General features: G+C 41.9%; 1 protein-coding gene across 1 annotated transcript in view; it reads left to right on the forward strand.

Annotated features, from left to right (window-relative positions):
* Positions 1–19,982, forward strand: part of MAPKAP1 (mitogen-activated protein kinase associated protein 1) — a 268,575-nt gene that overhangs the window by 237,121 nt on the left and 11,472 nt on the right. The window contains 1 exon segment of the mRNA XM_011931379.1: positions 1,705–1,842. Coding sequence (XP_011786769.1) covers positions 1,705–1,842 — 138 coding nt within the window.

Here is a 19,982-nt window from a genome sequence, read left to right on the forward strand (position 1 = left end):
TGGTCTCCTGATACATTCTCACCCTCCTGAAATTATCTAGACCTGAGCGTCCAGAGTCAGCTGGACTTACGACATTATGCCTAATTGAAATATGGTGTTCCTGAAATAGGTCTAACGACAAATTCCAGCGTTCGATTAGTAAAAAATACCAATTGCTCATCTTTACCAAAGACCACACATACTGACCAGGGTACAGCAGCCATCTCTGCATTGTCTCCCCTGGAGACAGCGGAGGAGCCTCTACTGTAGTCTCTCTGCACACAGTCTTCTGCCTTTGTCTAGCTGGTATTTGGGATTTATTTATTCATAAAATAAAATATAAATGAATGAAGAGTGTAGCAGACCTGATCACTAGGATTTTGTTTGTATTTGTTTTTTCAATTTTAAATTTGCTGTCAGACTGTAGTTGGGGTGTATGTGTGTGTTTTCTTTTGGGAGGAGGTTAATTGAACTGTTTCTTTTATTTGCTGCTGCCTTTGGCTTACTAAGTTTTCTCACATTTTGTTCAAAAATTTGAGTGTGATTCGTAGGATGAAATATGTTAACTATGTCTTTTCCGTTTTACTATGTACATTTGGTTATTTTAATTATTTCTTATATCTTCATTTTGCTTTTTTTCACTTTGACCCTGACCTTTAAACTATGGCCTAAAAATTAATTACTTTTAAGGTTCCATATGGAACCCACTGTAGAAGGCATGTTAAAGGTTTTTGTCTCACTTCATGAACAGATTCCTTAATTTTCAGTGAAAGATGAAAAAGAACACATCTAGCCTAGATGGTGTGCGTCGGGCTGAGCATGTACTCCTCTGTAGTACCAGAAAAGCAGTTCCTGTGCATTTCCACACTTATTCCAGGGCCCCTCCCGTACCTGGCATTTCCTTTGTTCTGCAAACACCTTTATTCCCAGTCACTGTACAACATGTTGTCTTCTAAGCTCTAAAAATGAAATCTGAAGTGCCAGTATTGAGCATCGTGGATTCCTGTTATAAAGTCTTTGTTGTGTAAAGCTCACACCCAGTGCTGAGTGTCTCCCTCAGCAGGGGGCAGTGACCTCTGCAGCCTGAAGCCAGGCTCCAAGACTTGAACTTGAAAGGTTTTATGTAAGGGACCTTTTAATCCTCTCGTGTCTTCCCTTAAATATAGGTTGGGTAATTATTCAGTGTCACAGAAAAGAAGAGTTATTTTATTCCCCTATTTGTGGTGTATAAGGTTGTTTCAGATCAGAAGCTGTTCATCGGTAGCTTAGCTATTTAAACATAGGGATGTTACAGATTTATCTGTCCACCCCAGATCTTCTTAAATGAGAACAACAACTCAGAGCATCAATCAAAACTGTTTTTTAAATAAACCTGATAGTTATTTCTTTACAATATAGAGATAATGTATGGCTATAAATAGCCTCTCTGTGTTGGATCCATGTTACATCTAAGAAGGCTTGTTTCTTAATACCTTCTCATATCGTTTGGGGAGGCTCCCCCACCCTCAACTCACCCACCCAGGAAACCAGACTGTGCAACTTGTGTGTGCCATTTGGAGTGTCCGTGTGTTTGTCTCAGGAAGCCCGTGGCATTCCCCAAAGCCCTAAGAAAGAGCTCATATTCATGCAATTTTGGATTTATAAAACAGGTCAAATGATTGCCCTACAGTCACTTACACCTTCTACTTCTTGTGGTTTCTTTTTTGTCCTCCCCTTGGCTTACAGGTATCTCTGGAGACAAAGTAGAGATAGACCCTGTTACGAATCAGAAAGCCAGCACTAAGTTTTGGATTAAGCAGAAACCCATCTCAATCGATTCTGATCTGCTCTGTGCCTGTGACCTTGCTGAAGAAAAAAGCCCCAGTGAGTAGTCCCTTTTATTTATGTCTCCTTTCTCTCTTTCCCTCTCTTCCCTTCTGTGTGCTGGGTGCCAGGAGGATATATTGCCACCGTGTCCTTTTTTCCTTGGGTCTGTTTTAATTCATTACCAGAAATTTCTTTTAATCAAACGGGATTGTATTATGGTGCCCAGAGCCTGACACGTGCCCCCATCCTGTTCAGTCTTGATAGTAGCAGAGAACCTCGCAGCCCACCTCCTGACCTCAGCAGCCCAGCCCTGGGAGCTGGGGGCACAGGGCCAGATTTCTGCTGGGAATTTGCACTCTCCAGAGCCCTCATTTTACTTTGTGCTCCCTTCCCTTTACCATTTGGGGGACTTGACCAGTCAGACCTGGATCTGCCTTCCTTCCCTGTGAGATGGAGGGAAGCTGGGGATTTCCCAAGGCGGCAAACGCTTAGATTTAGATATATCCATCATGCCGGAAGTGTCCGCACCCCCCAGGTTATTGGCAGCTGCATGACCTACTAGCTCATAATTAAACTCTTGCCTGGTCCTACAGAAGAGATCACTGCTGGCCTGGCATTCCTCCGCTTAAATTATCAAAGTAGATACAGTCCAGTTATGTATTTTGGCATATTATGCTTTTGCAGTTAAGTAATTGGGTGTAGCATTTAGATTAATCACTTAATCATTTTTAGGACTCCAGTCCTGTCAAGGGGCAGAAAGGGCACATAGATCACACGGAAATTCCTCTGTGAAAGAAAAAAATTTTAAACTATGTAAGGGTTCGTTAGTTACCTAGAGAATACTATAAGATAATGGTTCTAGGCCGGGTGTGGTGGCTCAAGCCTGTAATCCCAGCACTTTGGGAGGCCGAGACGGGCGGATCACGAGGTCAGGAGATCGAGACCATCCTGGCTAATGCGGTGGAACTCCGTCTCTACTAAAAAATACAAAAAACTAGCTGGGCGAGGTGGCGGGCGCCTGTAGTCCCAGCTACTCAGGAGGCTGAGGCAGGAGAATGGCGTGAACCCGGGAGGCGGAGCTTGCAGTGAGCTGAGATCTGGCCACTGCACTCCAGCCTGGGCGACAGAGCGAGACTCGTCTCAAAAAAAAAAAGATAATGGTTCTAAAAGTCTGGTACAGACAAGCATTATCTGCAAAGCCTGTTTAAAATGCAGTTAGTTACCTAGGGCTCACCCTAGTAGACTGTGATTCAGTAACTTGGAGTACAGACTGAGCATCTAATTTTTATTAATTCCCTGTGTCCAACATTCACTAAATTTGAGAACAGATGTTATAAGGAATTATTTGCTCAAAAGGAACAATGAGAAATGTAAAGGCCAGCAAGTGTTTATAATACGATTCAAGTTTTTGAGATAACACTGACTAAGCAGGAGGCTAAAGGGGGCTGATAGACTGGGCACATGCCACATTGCTTCATTTATGGGTGGGTGTTTAATTTTTTGTCAAACTCTGCTGGACTACGTGTTCAACTCATTCGCCTACAGCTTGGCGAAAAGGGAGAACATAGAGGGACACAGGGGAAGGAGGAAGGCCATTCCACTCCCTTCCTGCCATTCCTGTCATTCCAGTGAGGCCTCCAACCCTGCAAGAGGCTGTGAGAAAAGTGCCTGCTGCTGGGGGGCCTTGCCTCAAGGTTGCTGGGTTCCCTCTGCCTTTGGATAAACATCTTCTTCCTAATCCTGCTCACTTCAGCTTGTCGGCCAATAAAGATGTCATTGTTCTAGCATCTTTCTCTCCAAGAACTGAGGATGCTTTGAAAAGTAACATTTTATAAATTCTCCATGTCTCTGAGAAATGAAAGGTAATCACTTCTGTGTTGCATAAAGGGATAAGCTAGAGTGGAAAGGTTAGGGAAAGAACTAGATGCAGGATACAGGTTTTTTCCTTAACAAAGAGGCTCACTGCATCAGTAAAACACTGCCTAAGTCCCTGTCCCCTATGGCAGTGCTTTTTAAACCGTGTTCCTCAGAACTCTAGCATCTCAGAGGGACCTCAAGGGTACGGAGGGAGGTTGGGGAGGACTGGGCATAAGGCCTCCCCTTGAACCAAAGGAACTCTACTTAGTTGTAGACACAAAGTCTTGCTATGTTGCCCAGGCTGTTCTTGAGCTCCTGGCCTCAGGCCATCCTCCTACCTCAGTCTCCCAAAGTCCTGGGATTACAGACGTGAGCCACCACTCTCAGCCAGAAAAAAAATTTGAAATAGGCTTACAGAATAAAATGCAGACTGTTCAGCATAGCCTTTGCAGACATTGACAAGCAGCTGACCACGCTAGCCTGATAGCCCATAGTTTCCCATCTCACATTTGGGCTGTGGTCACTGTAACTACTTGCACACGATGCATTCTGTGCTGTTCCCACTGCCTGGAATATGCCTTTCAAACGTGACCCCTCTCTAACTTACAAACATTTCCACCTCCCCATACTCAGCCTGCTTATTTTTCAAGACCCAGTTCCAGTGTCAGGCTCTCTCTGTTCACTTTGCCCCCAGGAGTTCGCACATGCCTCTAGGAATACCCCTTTGTTCTGCATTTATCTATTGAAGGCTCACCCGTCCCTCCCACCTCCATCTCCATACGAAACTGACTCAAGAACTGGCTTCTGTGTCCTCACTCCCTAGCACAGAGCCTGCAGAGTTGTCCTCACTGAATGTTTGTTAACTGAAAACTGAACTTAATGAAGCCAGAATTTAGAATCCAAAAGTTATTCCACATAATTTATGTTGTAAAGTGCCCAAACAAAGATGTTTTAAATGAATCGGCTTGATGCTATGTGTTTTATGATTTCCAGTATCTTCATCAAATTAATTCAGTGACTCAATCTAACAAGTTCATCCTCAGACCATAGAATTAATCTGTGGGGTGTCTTCTGTTTCATTATTATTTAAAGGATTAATGGTAACCCTTTTTATCGTTTGTGTCTGTTGAACCTTAGAAAAAAGTTATTTTAACATCACTAAAGAAATGAAAGTCACTATATTTCATAAGTTTAGCCTGTGATTTTTATCAGCATAGTGATATATGTTTGTAGCTGAGTTTACATCAAAAATTATTCTTGGGGCCTTCTTGAATGAATTATGGCAAAGAGAGAGAGTCTAGAAGTAGATAAGGTTTTTGATTTCTGCAATATATTTCCTTTTTCATGTTTTTATCTCTGGTAACACAAGTGTCTTGCCGAAGACTGGAACGTGTGACCAACTGGAATAATTTAGTTGTGAAAACAGAGCAGATGTGTTATTAAACAGCTTTCTTTACAAAAAGACATTAAGTGTAGGGAGGATAATGAAGTTGTCCGCAGTCTTACTTGAGACATGTTTGTCAGAATTTTGAACAGAAAAGAAATGGTTTTTAAAACCTTCGGCTGTGGCCAGTGTGCAGTGTTTATTGAGAAAGCCGCTGTCAAACCATTAATTTGGCCGTCATAAAGCATAGAACTCAAGTTTAATTGATGCCATATCCAAAAAGTGTGTGAATAGCTGACTTGGCAAAGAGACTGAGCATTTGAGGGGCTGCAGGGAAATACGTAATTACACATATTGCGGGACCGGAGAGATCCAGGCTCAGAAGCAGAGCTTCGTAAACAACAGTTCTGTGGCTCTCTTTCCATTCCCCTCGACTTCTGCCTCTTAGGCTAGGGTCTCAGAGGGAAGATTTATTGCTCTGTCCCTGTGAGTGTTTAAGGACTTGAACTTAATGACTAAATAGATACATGCCTAAAAAATTTTACATGTAAATTTGGATTCTTAAAAGAGTTATTTGAGAAAGTCTGTGTATCACAAGCCTTGAGAAATTAAGAATAAATCCTGCCTTTCTAGATTTAAGGAGAAAAAAATCATGCTGCCATTATTCAAATTAGTGATTCCCTCTGTCAGATTTTGATATTTTGAAAGATGTCATAAGCCCCTAAAAGGTGAATTGATTTTAATGTATTATAACTGGTCAAGGATGTATACAACACGTACAAGAGGAGAATGTTTCCACATCAGAAACTACCATGTTTAAATTTTCTTAAGGAAATAATTTTCCATCCTTATATACATCTAGATACAGGCTTTTTTTTTTTTTTTTAAATGAGACAGGGTCTCACTATGTTGCCCAGGCTGGACTCAAACTCCTGGGCTCAAGCGATCCTCCCGCCTCAACCCACCGAGTAGCTGGGAATACAGGCATGCTCCACCATGTCTGGTTCTAGACACAGGCTTCGAATGCTCTTTTCAAGCACTAGCCTCACATTCCTACCCTGAAACAAAAGCAAGGGACCTTTCTGTGAAGCTGGTACCCATCAGAGACACTCAGGCTGTATTTCAGAACCAGACTCAGCCATGCCAGATCTGGTTTCATCATAAGAAGGTTGTGCAGGTTTAGAGTCTTTAAAGGAAGCAGCCTATCATTAAGAAATCAGATTTAAACCTTAATAAAGTAGCTGTCATCTTTATAGCTGAAAAGAGCGCTGTATCTCAATTAAGTATAGATCATATAAAATCTTAAGGAAGCAACATAATAGAGGTAACCTGATTACATTCTCTTGGAATAGTATAATTCAAAGGAAATCTGATTCTGTTCATGCTGGTTATGTTAGGGGATTTCTTGTTTTGTTTTGTTTTGCTTTTTGTCCAAAACACCATTTGGATGCAAGATAGGAACTCTTAGGGGTTAAGAGTTAACCACAACTGCAGGAGACTGGTAAACCCTAGTGACTGGAACCTGCTGGATATTTGAGATGAGATTCAGTTAAGGCTATGAGTTAAATGAGCTGGGCTTATTTGTGACCTACCACTTAAATGAATCTTTCTTTTCATAAGTACTTGACAAGATCTGTAAAGTAGTGTATTTAATTTACTAATTAAATTAAAGCTACTGAATAATGATTTGTCCACATTGATTTAGCTTAAATAGAAAAGATCAGCATTGTTGTGATCTTCAGCAACCTTAATGGCGAAGCCAGTTAGACACAAAGGCCTCTTGTGTTTTATAGGTCAGAAGGACATAGGTAAGCCCAGGCTGTAATTGAATTGCCTGCACTGCACCCTGCAGTGGCAGATTTCCTTTGCCTTCCCGTCCCATTGTTGCACTGGGGCTTAAGAGAATGTTAACGCGGTAATAGGCACAGGGCCTTCCCCATTATACGTCTTGCTATCGAGCGGTTCTGCATGACTAGTTAAAGAAGATGGCAAGAAGATTAATGAAAGCAAGGCTAATACAGAAGGGGGTACTTTTGCAAGACTTCTACCGAGGAGATATTAGAGCTGAACCAGGGCTTGGCTTTTTCTTTATCCTGTGACCTTTGAACCTGCCTTACTGTTGAGAGCTGCCAGGGAAGTCGACATTTTGATTGATGTTGGTACACAAGTCAGTCTTTCCCGTTGAATTCCACATCTGCACGAAAATAGCTTTTCCAGCAGAATTCATACTGGCTAGAAGTGATAGCCAAATTGATGGCTGAAATGCTTTTATGTAGTTTTCATTTAAACTAAGGGTATTTGATGGCTTAATTCAGTATCCAGTTTTCCTAGATTACACATATTCACTTACATGTTTTTAATGGGTTCATCAACCCATAGTGAAAGACCAGTATTAAGAATGTTCATAGGTTTGCAAACAGCTCCAAACAGGCTTGATGAAGAGTAAAAGCAGTCAGTCATCAAACAAACCCTGAGGGCTCAGGGAAACTGACTTCAAGGTTTATGTAAACAAAGCAAAGCTGTTTTTTGGAAAGCTACAGATGAGCTGGTCTGAAATCTCACCTCTGCATCCCACCTTAGCCCCAGCTCAGAGGCTGTCTTGATCCACCCAGATGCTGGGTTCCCTAAACTGGCACTCCAGCTGCAAGGGATTGTCATGGGCCACTTGTAAGACAGCCTTGTGAAGATACAAACTTCTTCACACGTTCTCACTGATTTTGTTACTTGTTTATAGAGCTGCAGGCCTCACATGTATTTGTGTGGCAGAATGTGCCAGTATGTGCATCCTCTACCCCCACCCCACCCCCAACAAAGAAGAGCAGGGAGACTGTGGCGGAAGGATTCATGCTTGTTACTAAAATCACCCTGGGCACACCCCAGCCTATCCATCGGATCCTCGCCACCTGATTTCTTTCCCCCTATTTGACATGGGTAGTTCTAGCAGAGAACACACGGGTGTGTGCTCTCACTCACTCGCACATTCTCTCTCTCTCTCTCTCTCTCTCTCTCGCTCTCTCTCTCTCTCTCTCATGTGATAGGCATTCTAGTTCCTAAGGGAGGAGATAACCAGGAATTTTGTCATATTCTTGAGATGCTCTCACAAAATGTGTGAAAGAGGAATGAGGATGACTTTAATTACCTTTGGATGAAAGAGCTACAGCCCCAAGGTGGCCCTGCTGGTGCACTGAAGGCCCAGTAGGTGAGGCACCTGCAGTTATACCCCAGTATAACTGGAGCTGCAGCCCAGGAAGGCTATAGCCCTTCCTCAGGCTCTGTCCACTCCCAGGAGATCCAGGCACTCCAGACATTAGGTGGACAAGTTATGTGGTGTTTTTATTCTCTAACAAGGACTTATTTCATAAGTTCCAGATCAAATACAGTAAGTATTGCCTGATTACAGAACACAACGGACTCTCACATATTAATGCCCCAGTTATTGAATTGCCTTTTCATAAGAGTACTCTGGAGCACAATCAGGAGCAGGCAGTGCCTCATCCTTTTAACAGATATGTTTCGTAGCCCTATTAAAAGGGGTCTTCATCTATCCTGTCAAAGGAAGTCTGCTGGGGTTTTTTAGTTTAATTACACTATCCAATTAAAACTCCTTGCTGCATTTGGATGCGCCTCTCCTTGGGCCTGAGTGGATATGACATTTACAAGGCTCGCCTTTCAAGCAGACAATAGTGTGATTGATGAGGTGCACATTCAATGAAGGAGGCGAGTGCCTGTGGAAGTGCTGCTTAGTGCATTTTGATTTATTTCTCATCTCCTTCCAAAACAAGGGAGTGCCGGGGAGATGGGTTTAGGCAACCGAGGGGACCACTGCAATTTTTCCAAGTGTGTGGGAGGGAAAGACTTAGAGTGCACCACAGGATAAAGATGGAGAAAAACCGTAAGCAGACAGCCAGCTTGCGTCATCTGATGTTGAACTGTCGTCTTAGGTTTTCTGACCCAGTTTGGTTTCCAGTAACCTCAAGCTGCAATCTGCTGTTAAACACGCAAATCACTGTGCTTTCAGGGAACAGTTTGCCGGAGTTGGATAGCATTGGCCAGGCCTCTGAGAACTCAGCCAAGCCAACGTGTGTCCCATTGATTGACGTGGTTATCATGAGCTGACATCTGACTTGTGCACTAGGCATGCCTATTTATTTACACTCCCTGCATCCTCCAGAAATCCAGCAGCTTCTGTCCAGTCATCACCAGTGCTTGATGACTTTCTCTAATTCTGCCTAGGCACAGTGAGCATTGAAAAGTGCCTCTGGAATTTGGAATCAGCCAAGAGCAAGTGTGGCTCTTCAAAAAGGGGTATGGGGGCACAGTGGAGAACTTCTCACAGTTGTAGGACAAGGGAAACCCAACATCTTACTCTTAAACTATTTCTACTTACCCTCAGCGTATGATAGATGGTACCAATGTGCTTGTCTGTAGTTCCTAGAAGAAAAGGTGTTTTGATACAGTGGGCCCTGGAAGGGTCAACACTCTGAATGTAGGAGTCAGAGGATTCTCCTGTGGCCCCGGACAGTTGATAAGAAGAGCACATCTCCCGTGTTTGTCATCAGGCACTAGAGTTGCTCGTAGGGGATGTTATGGGTATGTTTACAGAATGTGTAAGAATGTCTACGAGGAAAATTGGTTGGTGCTGAGATACTCAGTGAGTTTTCTTACATTCTCTGTAAATTTTCTTCATTTTTCCCTCGGATGTATTAATAAACAAGAAAGAAAATTTGCTTGTGTTGATTGGAATATTGATGTTTGTTAGAGTAGGAAACATTTTGAGGGACCACCTTTTGTTTTCCTCCTGGGAGAAGCCTCCTTTTTGCTGTTAAGTTTTCACTTAATTGCTGACTTGGGCTTTATGGACCCATCGTAACAAAACAGTTGCTTAGGTAAAATGAACAATTTGTGTATATTTGCGTTTTCCTAGATTTTGATTACCACTTTCTCAAGTTCATTCTTTCTTGATTTTAATATCAGAAGAGATCCTAATTGAGAAGAGGGTAAGGGCAGGGGCTGTTCCCTACTGAAAAATTCTGTGTGAAAGATTTCTCAGCTGGATAAATGGGATAATCTGTTTTCCCTTGCCTCCTGCCAAGCTCCAAATTGTGTTTTCATAATAAATAAATGGAGAGTTTAGATTTTAAGTTATTCTCTTAGACATGGAAAAAGTAAGCCATAGTTTCATGAAAATCAAAATGTGTATTGCTTACAAGACTCCATATGCAACTTCCAACACATGGTAACTGCTACCAGATTAGCCTTTCTATCATAAGTGATTAGAAAACTGAACAAAATATAAAAAACCGCTTTTGGACATTAGAAAATATGCAGTTCAGGACTGTGATCCCTGAGAGAAAGGTAACAAAAGAAGTGAGACTGATGATCACCTCAGCTTTTCTCCAGAGTTTTGCAGGAAGAGAGACCCCAAGGAAAGTATGACAGTCTCACTGAGCTGGAAAACAGAGATAAGGGGTGGAGGAGGCTAAATCAACTGAAATTTGCAGTGTAGAGTATGGAAGGAAGAAAGAGCTCTAGAAAGAGCCCCTTGAATCTTTCACTGTGTACTAAACTATGCATGTCTGCCGTGGGACCTTGCAAGGCTGGGCACGCAACTACTGGGGAACTATAAACTAGAGTTCTGGCTAACCAGAGTGCAGCATCCAGGACATTTAATAGTGATTCCAGGAAGGCCGTTTCTTAGGAATAGGACTAAATTAGCCATAGACTAAAGACTGCTCTAATCCTTGCCAAAACCTTAAAAGGAATCTTGAAAGGATCAAACGGATCCACAAATAAATTAGCTTCTACCAGAACAAAGCCCAGTACTCTAAAGGACAGCACAATGCAGACACCTACAGTGTAATATTGATAGTTTCCAACATTCACTTAAAAATTACTAGACATGCAAAGAAGCAGAAAACTGTGTCTCATAACCAAGGAAACAATCAATAAAAATAGAACCAGAAGAATCAGAGGTGATAGAATTCACAGAGAAGTGCCTTAAAATCGCTATTATAAATATGTTCAGGGACTTAAAGAAGAACTCAAAAAGAAGAAAAATTAAAACTGAAAAAGAACCAAATGAAAATTCTAGAGCTGAGAAATACAATACCTGAATCAAAAAATTCATTAAATGGGCCAGGCACAGTGGCTCATGCCTATAATCCCAGCACTTTGGGAGGCTGAGGTGGGTAGATCACCTGAGGTTAGGAGTTTGAGACCAGCCTGGCCAACATGGTGAAACCCTGTCTCTACTAAAAATGCAAAAATTAGCCAGGCCTGGTGGCACATGCCTGTAATCCCAGCTACTCATGAGGCCCTGAGGCAGGAGAATCGCTTGAACCCAGGAGGCAGAGATTGCAATGAGCCAAGATCACACCACTATACTCCAGCCTGGACAGCAGAGTGAGACTGTGTCTCAAAAAAAGAAAAAAAATTCACTGAATGGGAGCAGATTAGGATGATGATGAAAAAAGATCAGTGCATTACTTATCTATTGCCACAAAACAAGTTGCCCCAAAACATAGGGGCTTAAAACAGCAATAACATTTACTGTCTTACAGTTTGGTGGGTCAGGTATCCCACAGCTTAACTGAGTCCTCTGGCTTGGGGTCTCTCAAAAGGCTGCAATCAGGATGTCAGCTGGGACTGCAGTCATCTCAGGATTTCATTCGGACAAGGTCTTCCAAGCTCACTGAGTGGTTGCTGGCAGAGTTTACTTCCTTGGGAACACCCTCAGTTCTCCAAAGAGAAGCTTACATGATGGAGCTGGCTTCATCAAAGTAATCAAGAGTGAGAGAGTGCTAGCAAGGAATAAGTTACAGTTTTCTATAACTTATTCTCAGAAGTGACATCCCAACACTTCTGCTGTATTATTCATTAGAAGCAAGTCACTAGGTCCAGTCCACAAACAAGACAAGGGCATTACACAAGGGTGTGAAAAGCAGAAGGTAGGATCACTGGGAGCCGTTTCAGAATCTGCCACAGTGAACTCTGAACAATAGAAACAATAGAAACTCTGAACAATAGAACAATAGAAACAACTATTCAAGGCACAGAGAAAAATGGATGAAGAGATGAGAGCCTTTGGAGTCATAGCAAGTGTTCTAACATATATGCAATTGTAGTCCTGGTGATGGAGGGGAAAAACTATTCCAGATTTGATTAAAAATATCAAACCAGCAATCTTGGAAGCCCAGTGAAAGCTAAGCATGATAAATTTAAAGAAAACTACACCAAGGCACATTATAATCAAACTGCTAAGAACCAGTGATAAAGACAAAAATCTTAAAAGCAGCAGAAGAAAGAAGACATATTACATAGAGAAACCAAGATAAGAATGGTTGCTGACTTCTCATTAGAAAGAATGCAATCCAGAAGACAATAGAATGACACCTCTAAAGTGCTAAAAGAAAAAAGTCTGTCAACTTAGAATCCTATGTTCAGTGAAAATATCCTTCAGAAAGGAAGGTGAAATAATGGCATTTCAGGCAATCAAAATTTGAAGTAATTTGTTGCCTCTAAACCTTACACTGTGAGAAGTGAAGGTCTAGAGGGGAAAAATACCAGAAGGAAACCCAAATCTGCACAGAGAACTAAGTACACTCAAAGTATCAGTTACCAATGATATGGGATGAACCAAGAAAAAGGAAAGGAGTGAGAGAGACCTTTTCCAGCAGGAATTGACAAACTGTGGCCCACTGGCCAAATCCAGCCCACCACCTGTTTTTGTATTGCCTATCAGGCAAGAATAGATTTTACAAATAAACATTTGCATTGATGTGATGATAGAGAACACTAATTTTGGATCCCATTTAGGTGAAATGTTATTCCCTCAACCAAAGAAAAAAAAAAAAAAAAACTACTTATTAGTAGATCTGTATTACCCAAAAATGTATTTGATGATTAAATTTTGAATTTTGTCAATACAAAATGTGGAATTTTTTTCTCTCTTCTTATGTATCTACAAAGTACCCTCAATTTTATCTCTTGGTCCATAAAACCTAAAGTATTTACTATCTGGCCCTTTATAGGAAAAGTTTGCTTGTCTGAGAGTGAAGGTGAAAAGGGAAGCAAGGGGAACCTCCCCCATCAGACAGTGTTCCAAGTCCTTTGTACGCATTACTTAATTCTTGCAACTCTGTGAGGTTGTATCTACACTTGTTACATCATTGTAAGATTGTTGGACTTCCTCTTAGGATTATGTAATCCTAACAACAACTTGTGAGACAGATAATATTCCCATTTTATCAGTGAGTTAACCGGGGCTCAAAGAAGCTACATCACTTGTCCAAAGTTATCTGTAAATGGAACAGAGGTCCACAGTCTTCCCTCTGCCCCGACACAAAGCCAAGGCACTTAAACGTCTGTGTTTTCTTATTTTTTTTTATGTTTGCTTTTTGAGGGTTTTTTGTTGTTGTTGTTATTGTTAATAGAGATGGAGGTCTAACTGTGTTGACCAGGCTGGCCTTGAACTCCTAGCCTCAAGCAATTCTCTCATCTTGGCCTCCCAAAGTGCTGGGATTACAAGCATGAGCCACTGTACCCAGCCAACATCTGTGCTTTCTTGAAGGAAGAATAACCCTAGCCCTGACTCAGAGTGTATAAAGTCTTATTTTTTAAACAAATTTCATCTTTGCTAGGTTATCTGGTTTCTCTTCCTAAAGGATATAAAATGCAGAATATTAAAAGAGGGGAAAGAGAATGACAGAACTTAAATAATAAAGACAGTGGGAAGTGAAAGCTAACAAGAGTTGACCAAAAATAAAACTAAACAAAAACTATTAAAGAGCATTCCAAAAACTCAGTAAACATTGTAGTATGGAGCAATTTTGTACAGTGGCTCATGCCTGTAATCCCAATTTTGTGACACAACACAGAGCCTTTTGCAACCCTGGGAGAATCATGATGTTCAGTACTTAGAAGAAAGTGATAAAACAGTATTTTTTATACTCTAATGCAGAAGGAAGGTGTGTAATATGGAATTTGAATGCTTAAAATGGAAAAAGGCTTTTTGCGCAAAGGTTACCCTAGCTCTCCACTCCAATGATTCTGGATAGATGAGGTTTCATTTGTAGTAATTTAGCCTCCCATAGAGTACTTGCAAACTCAAGCTTGTCATAGACTTTAAGTCCTTCCAAGGAGGAAATTTCCAGATGTAGAACTTGTTTCTTATCTACTTCTCTAAGAGCTGAAGAATAAACCTCAACCAATAATTGGTTATTGAAATGCCATGTGGTATTTTACTAGAACAGCTTACACATGAATTGAAGTGTCAAAAGGCCCTCATAAGCCATTGTTCTTTATTTATTTCCTGAAGTACATGGAAGCATTTCTGCTGCATTCAGAAGTAGGGTACTTGTCTCAAGGAATAGCATTTGTTTAATTATTCGAATTGCAGGCTGAACCAGCTGTTTGTTTCATGGAACATTATTATAACTTGAAAGAACAACTGACAAACTATGGTTATTCAAATGAATATTGGGCAGACCTTTTCTTGAAAATGAAGGAAGTGAGTCTATCACTTCAAGGAGAACAAGTGATAGTATTTATTGCCAATGATGAAGTTCAAACTTTCAGGTGAAAATTAGAGTTTTGGAAAATTTCCATCACTAAGCTTGGCTTCTCATTGCTTAAAGACTTCCGATATCAGTGGTGATATTAATGAATGTGATTTTTTTTCAATATTGTAAAATGAAATATGTCAACATTTGGAAGATCTGCATAACTCAGTGAGTCAATATTTTCCAGACTACTGCATGATGTTACAAAATCAGGCAAGGGGAAAGATTCAAAATGTAAGCAAGACCAATAGATTTTAATGTAACAGAATACAAAAAAGTTTATTAATGAGGTTTATATTCCACATTGCAACTAATCTTTAAGAAAATACCATTTATCAAGTTCAGTGTAGTATCAAAGAGGAATATTTACAAAGAAGAACATTAAAACATGCCTCACTTTTCCAAAAACATATCTGTGTGAGGCTGGCCTTTCTTCATTTACTTTAACCAAAACTATGTCACAGCAGATCAAATGCAGAATCAGATTGGATAATCCAGCTGTTTTCTCTTCAACCAAATGTTAAAGAGATTTCAAAAACATAAAATAGGCTGGTACGATGGCTCATGCCTGTAATCCCAACACTTTGAGAGGCCGAGGCAGATGGATCATCTGAGGTCAGGAGTATAAGACCAGCCTGGCCAACATGGTGAAACTCCATCTCTACTAAAAATACAAAAATTAGCCAGGGCTGGTGGTGCACCGCTGTAGCCCAGCTACTCAGAAGGCTGAGGCAGGAGAATGGCGTAAACCCGGGAGGTAGAGCTTGCAGTGAGCTGAGATCCGGCCACTGCACTCCAGCCTGGGCGACAGAGCGAGACTCCATCTCAAAAAATAATAATAATAATAATAATCTCACTCTTATTTAACTTTGGGGAAATGTAAGGGTTTTTCCATTTTAAAATATGTTAATTTGTAATGGGTTTATTATTTTAATGAATTAATATATATTTTTTAATTTCTCGGTTTTAATTTCATTTATTTTCTTTTTTTTGTTTTTTTGTTTGTTTTTGAGACAGAGTCTTGCTCTGTTACCCAGGCTGGAGTACAGTGGCCAGTGACATGATTTTGCCTTAACTGCAACCTCCACTTCCCAGGTTCAAAATTCTCATGCCTCAGCCTCCCAGCCCAGCCTCAGGCACACACCACTATACCCAGCTAGTTTTTGTGTTTTTAGTAGAGACATGGTTTCTCCATGTTGGCCAGGCTAATCTCAAACTCTTGGCCTCCCAAAGTGCTGGGATTACAGGTGTGAGCCACTGCACCTGGCCGAATTTCTAACACAATAAATGTTGATAGGTATAATGCACATAAGCTTTTTGGACTCCTCAGTAGTATAAGGGTATAAAGAGTATAAAGGGCTCTGAGACCAAAAAGTTCAGAACTGCAGATCTAGGGTCTTGAAAATCATCTTATGAAGCTTGAACTTAATTCTGAGGATGATAGGAAAAGAAGCAGTGCAGAGTTTTAAGTAGGGGGATCCAGATGGTATATTTTAAAAGGATGACTCCTGGTCAGGCGCGGTGGCTCACGCCTGTAATCCCAGCACTTTGGGAGGCCGAGGTGTGCAGATCACTTGAGACCAGGAGTTCGAGACCAGCCTGGCCAACATGACAAAAGCCCATCTCTACTAAAATTTCAAAAATTAGCTGGGTGTGGTGGCGCACGCCTGTAATCCCAGCTACTTGGGAGGCTGAGGTGGGAGGATCATTCAAACTCAGGAGGCGGAGATTGCAGTGAGCCCAGATCGCAACCACTGCACTCCAGCCTGGGCAACAGAGCAAGACTCTGTCTCAACAGAAAAATGGGCTGGGTGCGGCGGCTCATGCCTGTAATCCCAGTGCTTAAGGAGGCCAAGGCAGGTGGATCACCCAAGGTCAGGAGTCCGAGACCAGCCTGACCAACATGGCAAAACCCCGTCTCTACTAAAAATACAAAAATTAGCCTGGTGTGGTGGCAGGCGCCTGTAATTCCAGCTACTCAGGAGGCTGAGGCAGGAGAATGGCTTGAACTTGGGAGGTGGAGGTTGCAGTGAGCCAAGATCGCGCCACTGCACACTAGCCTGGGTGACAGAGAGACTCCGTCTCAAAAAAAACAACTGTGAGTAGATGTTTGAATCTGCAGAAGACATGATCAAAAGAAGGAAAACCAGAGAAAAAGCAATGGATGATCAGGACCTGGGTGAGGGCTGTGGTGCCAGGATAGAGAGGGACGGAAGATAAACATGTGAAAACTAGGAGACCAAATGCCCGGTACTTGGTGCATGGTGAAGCCTCCAGTTGTGCCACCACAACTGCCAACTTAAGGGGAGATGCTAATGTCGGTTCTGGACATGCTGCACCTGCGGGACATGTGGAGGTGGCAGCTGTACCCACTGGTCGGCTCTGAAACTCTGGAGAAAGGTATAGGCCACATAGCTGGTTCACCATCACCAACATGTGAGTAGTAACTAAAACCCAAGGACAAACCCGACACAGGAAAAACACAGAGTTAGGGAAGGTGCGGATCAAGGACAGAACTCAGGAAGACCGTTGCTTAGGGACAGGTGGAGGTCCGGAAGATCACAATGGAAGTGTGAGAAACAGATGACTGGAGACATGGACGGAAGAATCAGGTGACCGTGCCTCCAGGGAAGCCAGGACTTGAAGAAGTGTCAAAAACAGCTGAGAAATCTCTACTGGATCTCTCGACATTGAGGGCATAGTGACCTTAGCAAGGGTGTTTTGAATACGTGAGAGGAAGGAGGAAAATCACATTGCCATGGGAGTTTTTATAATTAGAGATTTAATTATGTCTATAGGAAGGAGCGAGAGAGAGAAAGTGAGTTTGAGAATCCAGGCAGAAATGTAAGTAGGTCAGGCACAGCCCCTGCTCTAGAGGTCAAAGAGGTCATTATTATAGTTGCCCAGACCGCTGCCCCCACAGTGGGGCTTGGAAAGGAGCACCCACTTTTGCCGGTTGAATTACCTTGAGCTGAAGCTCCCTGCAGGCAGCTCAGAACTGTTGCTTACCGTGGAGACCCAACCAGGAGGGAGTTTTCAGCCCAGACAACCCCAGTCCAGCATTTCCTACTAGGACCTACAGAAAGATACAGCTTTGCCTAAAACAATGTGTGTGTTCCTATCAGTTTCCTCCAATAAATCCAATGAGAATGTTCCCCTCCCAGGCCAGAGGGCCCAGAAGATATCAGACCTTGGAAACTCAGTTTTCAAAAATTATCCTTGCCTGATGTAAAGGAATTAAGAAAGAATCCAAAGCCTCAAAGCTGTTCTTTGTAGCCTTATTTATAGTACTGGCAATTTTATAAGGAACCCGGAAGCCCAACAGAGATAGCAGCATGACCTGTAGCTCGCATCTACTGGTTGGAATAAAATGCAGCCATTGAAAAGGGTGGTTATAGAAATTGTTGCAAGAGGGAAAGGGGTATGGTAAAATGTTAACTTAAAAAAACTAAGCTGAATTTCTAGTATACAATCTGATTACAACTGTGAAAAACAACAGGCGAAAATGGTTAGGAAAGAGACCATGAATGTCATTGTGCTGGTGTTGGGATTTTGGGATGGGGTGTGGAGGTTTTCTTCTGTCTTCTAAATTTCTAATATTTGTAATAAGGAAAAGAAGTGGTTTATTTTTATTTTTTTGGCAAGTGGTGACACCTGGGGGTTTAGACAAAGGTGGGCTGCAGGCTCATTCTGGCAGCTCCAGCTCTGACCCATCATGGCCAGCCACAGTCAGTACTGGCAGGTTGTGTTAGAAGAGACCCTCCCTTGAGACTTTTCCTAAGGCAAATGGAAAGTAAAAAATTGATAGCCAGGCATGGTGACGGGTACCTGTAATCCCAGCTATTCAGGAGGCTGAGGCAGGAGAATCGCTTGAACCCAGGAGGCGGAGGTTGCAGTGAGCCGAGATCTCGCCACTGCACTCCAGCCTGGGCGACAGAGTGAGACTCCATCTCAGAAAAAAAAAAAAAAAAAAAGTAAAAATTGAAAATCAAAAAAAGACTCTCCTTTCAGTTGATTTGCAGTGGCAGTCTGGAAGCACCTCTTTTAGCAGAGTTGTGAGTGCTGTTCCTGTATGTTTAAGCCATCCCATCTCATGACCACAGCAACCTCTCCAACATGGCCACACCCCTGAATTGGCCAGAAGAACCTGTTTTTTCAGCACAGCCTCCTGTTTTAGTTGGAATCCGTAATACAGAAGATGAACTACAGTGCAAAAGCTTGAAGTCTCCACTTCTGACATTTGTGCCACTAATTAGTTTCTGCTTGGTATTAAATTCCATCTTCTCTGTCTTACTTTGAAAAAGCTTACATGAGTGTAAATACAGTTCTACATATCCACATTTTCATTTCAGTACTCAGGACTGGAGGTACAGTTTCAGTATCTGCCCTGAGCATGTGACCAGTGCTTAGATGCCACATTTATACCCTCTTACATTGCATTTTATTTATATAGCACTATAAAAGCAAATCTGCTCAAAGGAGGCTCAATTAAAAATGAAATCTTCAAAGTAATGGGCATTTTATCATCAAATATCAGTTCCATCATAGTTAAATGAATTACCACCTCCATCCATTGAGTCCCTGCTACATGCAGGTATGTATGTGACGTAGAAGAGATCACTGACAGATGCTGTCCCCTCCTTTACAGCCAGGCAAACCTTGGAAGGAACAGTGCCTTGCCAAGGTCCCACAGCTGAAACATGGCAGAGCTAGGGTTTCATCCTAAGTCTAACGTCAGGAATTATGCTTTTTTCCCCTGTATCTCAGGCTTTTGTTAAACCTTAATTTAAACAGAATTTAACAATTAATGCAAAATAATTTGAGCTAATTTGAATATTAAACTTTGCATTTTTTTCAAGTCATACTAATATATAACTTTTTCTCATCTGATTTTTTATTTTTTTATTTTTTTGAGATAGAGTCTTACTCTGTCGCCCAGGCTGGAGTGCTGTGGTGCAATCTCGGCTCACCAAGCTCTGCCTCCCAGGTTAAAGCAATTCTCCTGCCTCAGCCTCCTGAGTAGCTGGGATTCTGGGTGCTTGCCTCCATGCCCAGCTAATTTTTGTATTTTTAGTAGAGACAGAGTTTCACAATGTTGGCAAAGCTGGTCTTGAACTCCTGACCTCAGGTGATCAATCCACGTCGGCCTCCCAAAGTGCTGGGATTACAGGCTTGAGCCACTGCACCCAGCATCTCGGCTATTTTTTACAAAGCTTGCTCCTATGACTTAACCGTGTTCCTATGAAAACTGCTGGTGGTCTTAGAATTTTTTTCTTTTTTTTTTTTTTTTTCTGAGAAGGAGTCTCGCTCTTGCCCAGGCTGGAGTGCAGTGGCCGGATCTCAGCTCACTGCAAGCTCTACCTCCCGGGTTTATGCCATTCTCCTGCCTCAGCCTC

Source organism: Colobus angolensis, unplaced genomic scaffold (assembly GCF_000951035.1).
Source record: "Colobus angolensis palliatus isolate OR3802 unplaced genomic scaffold, Cang.pa_1.0 Scaffold9, whole genome shotgun sequence".
In the NCBI taxonomy this organism is placed as follows: Eukaryota; Metazoa; Chordata; class Mammalia; order Primates; family Cercopithecidae; genus Colobus; species Colobus angolensis.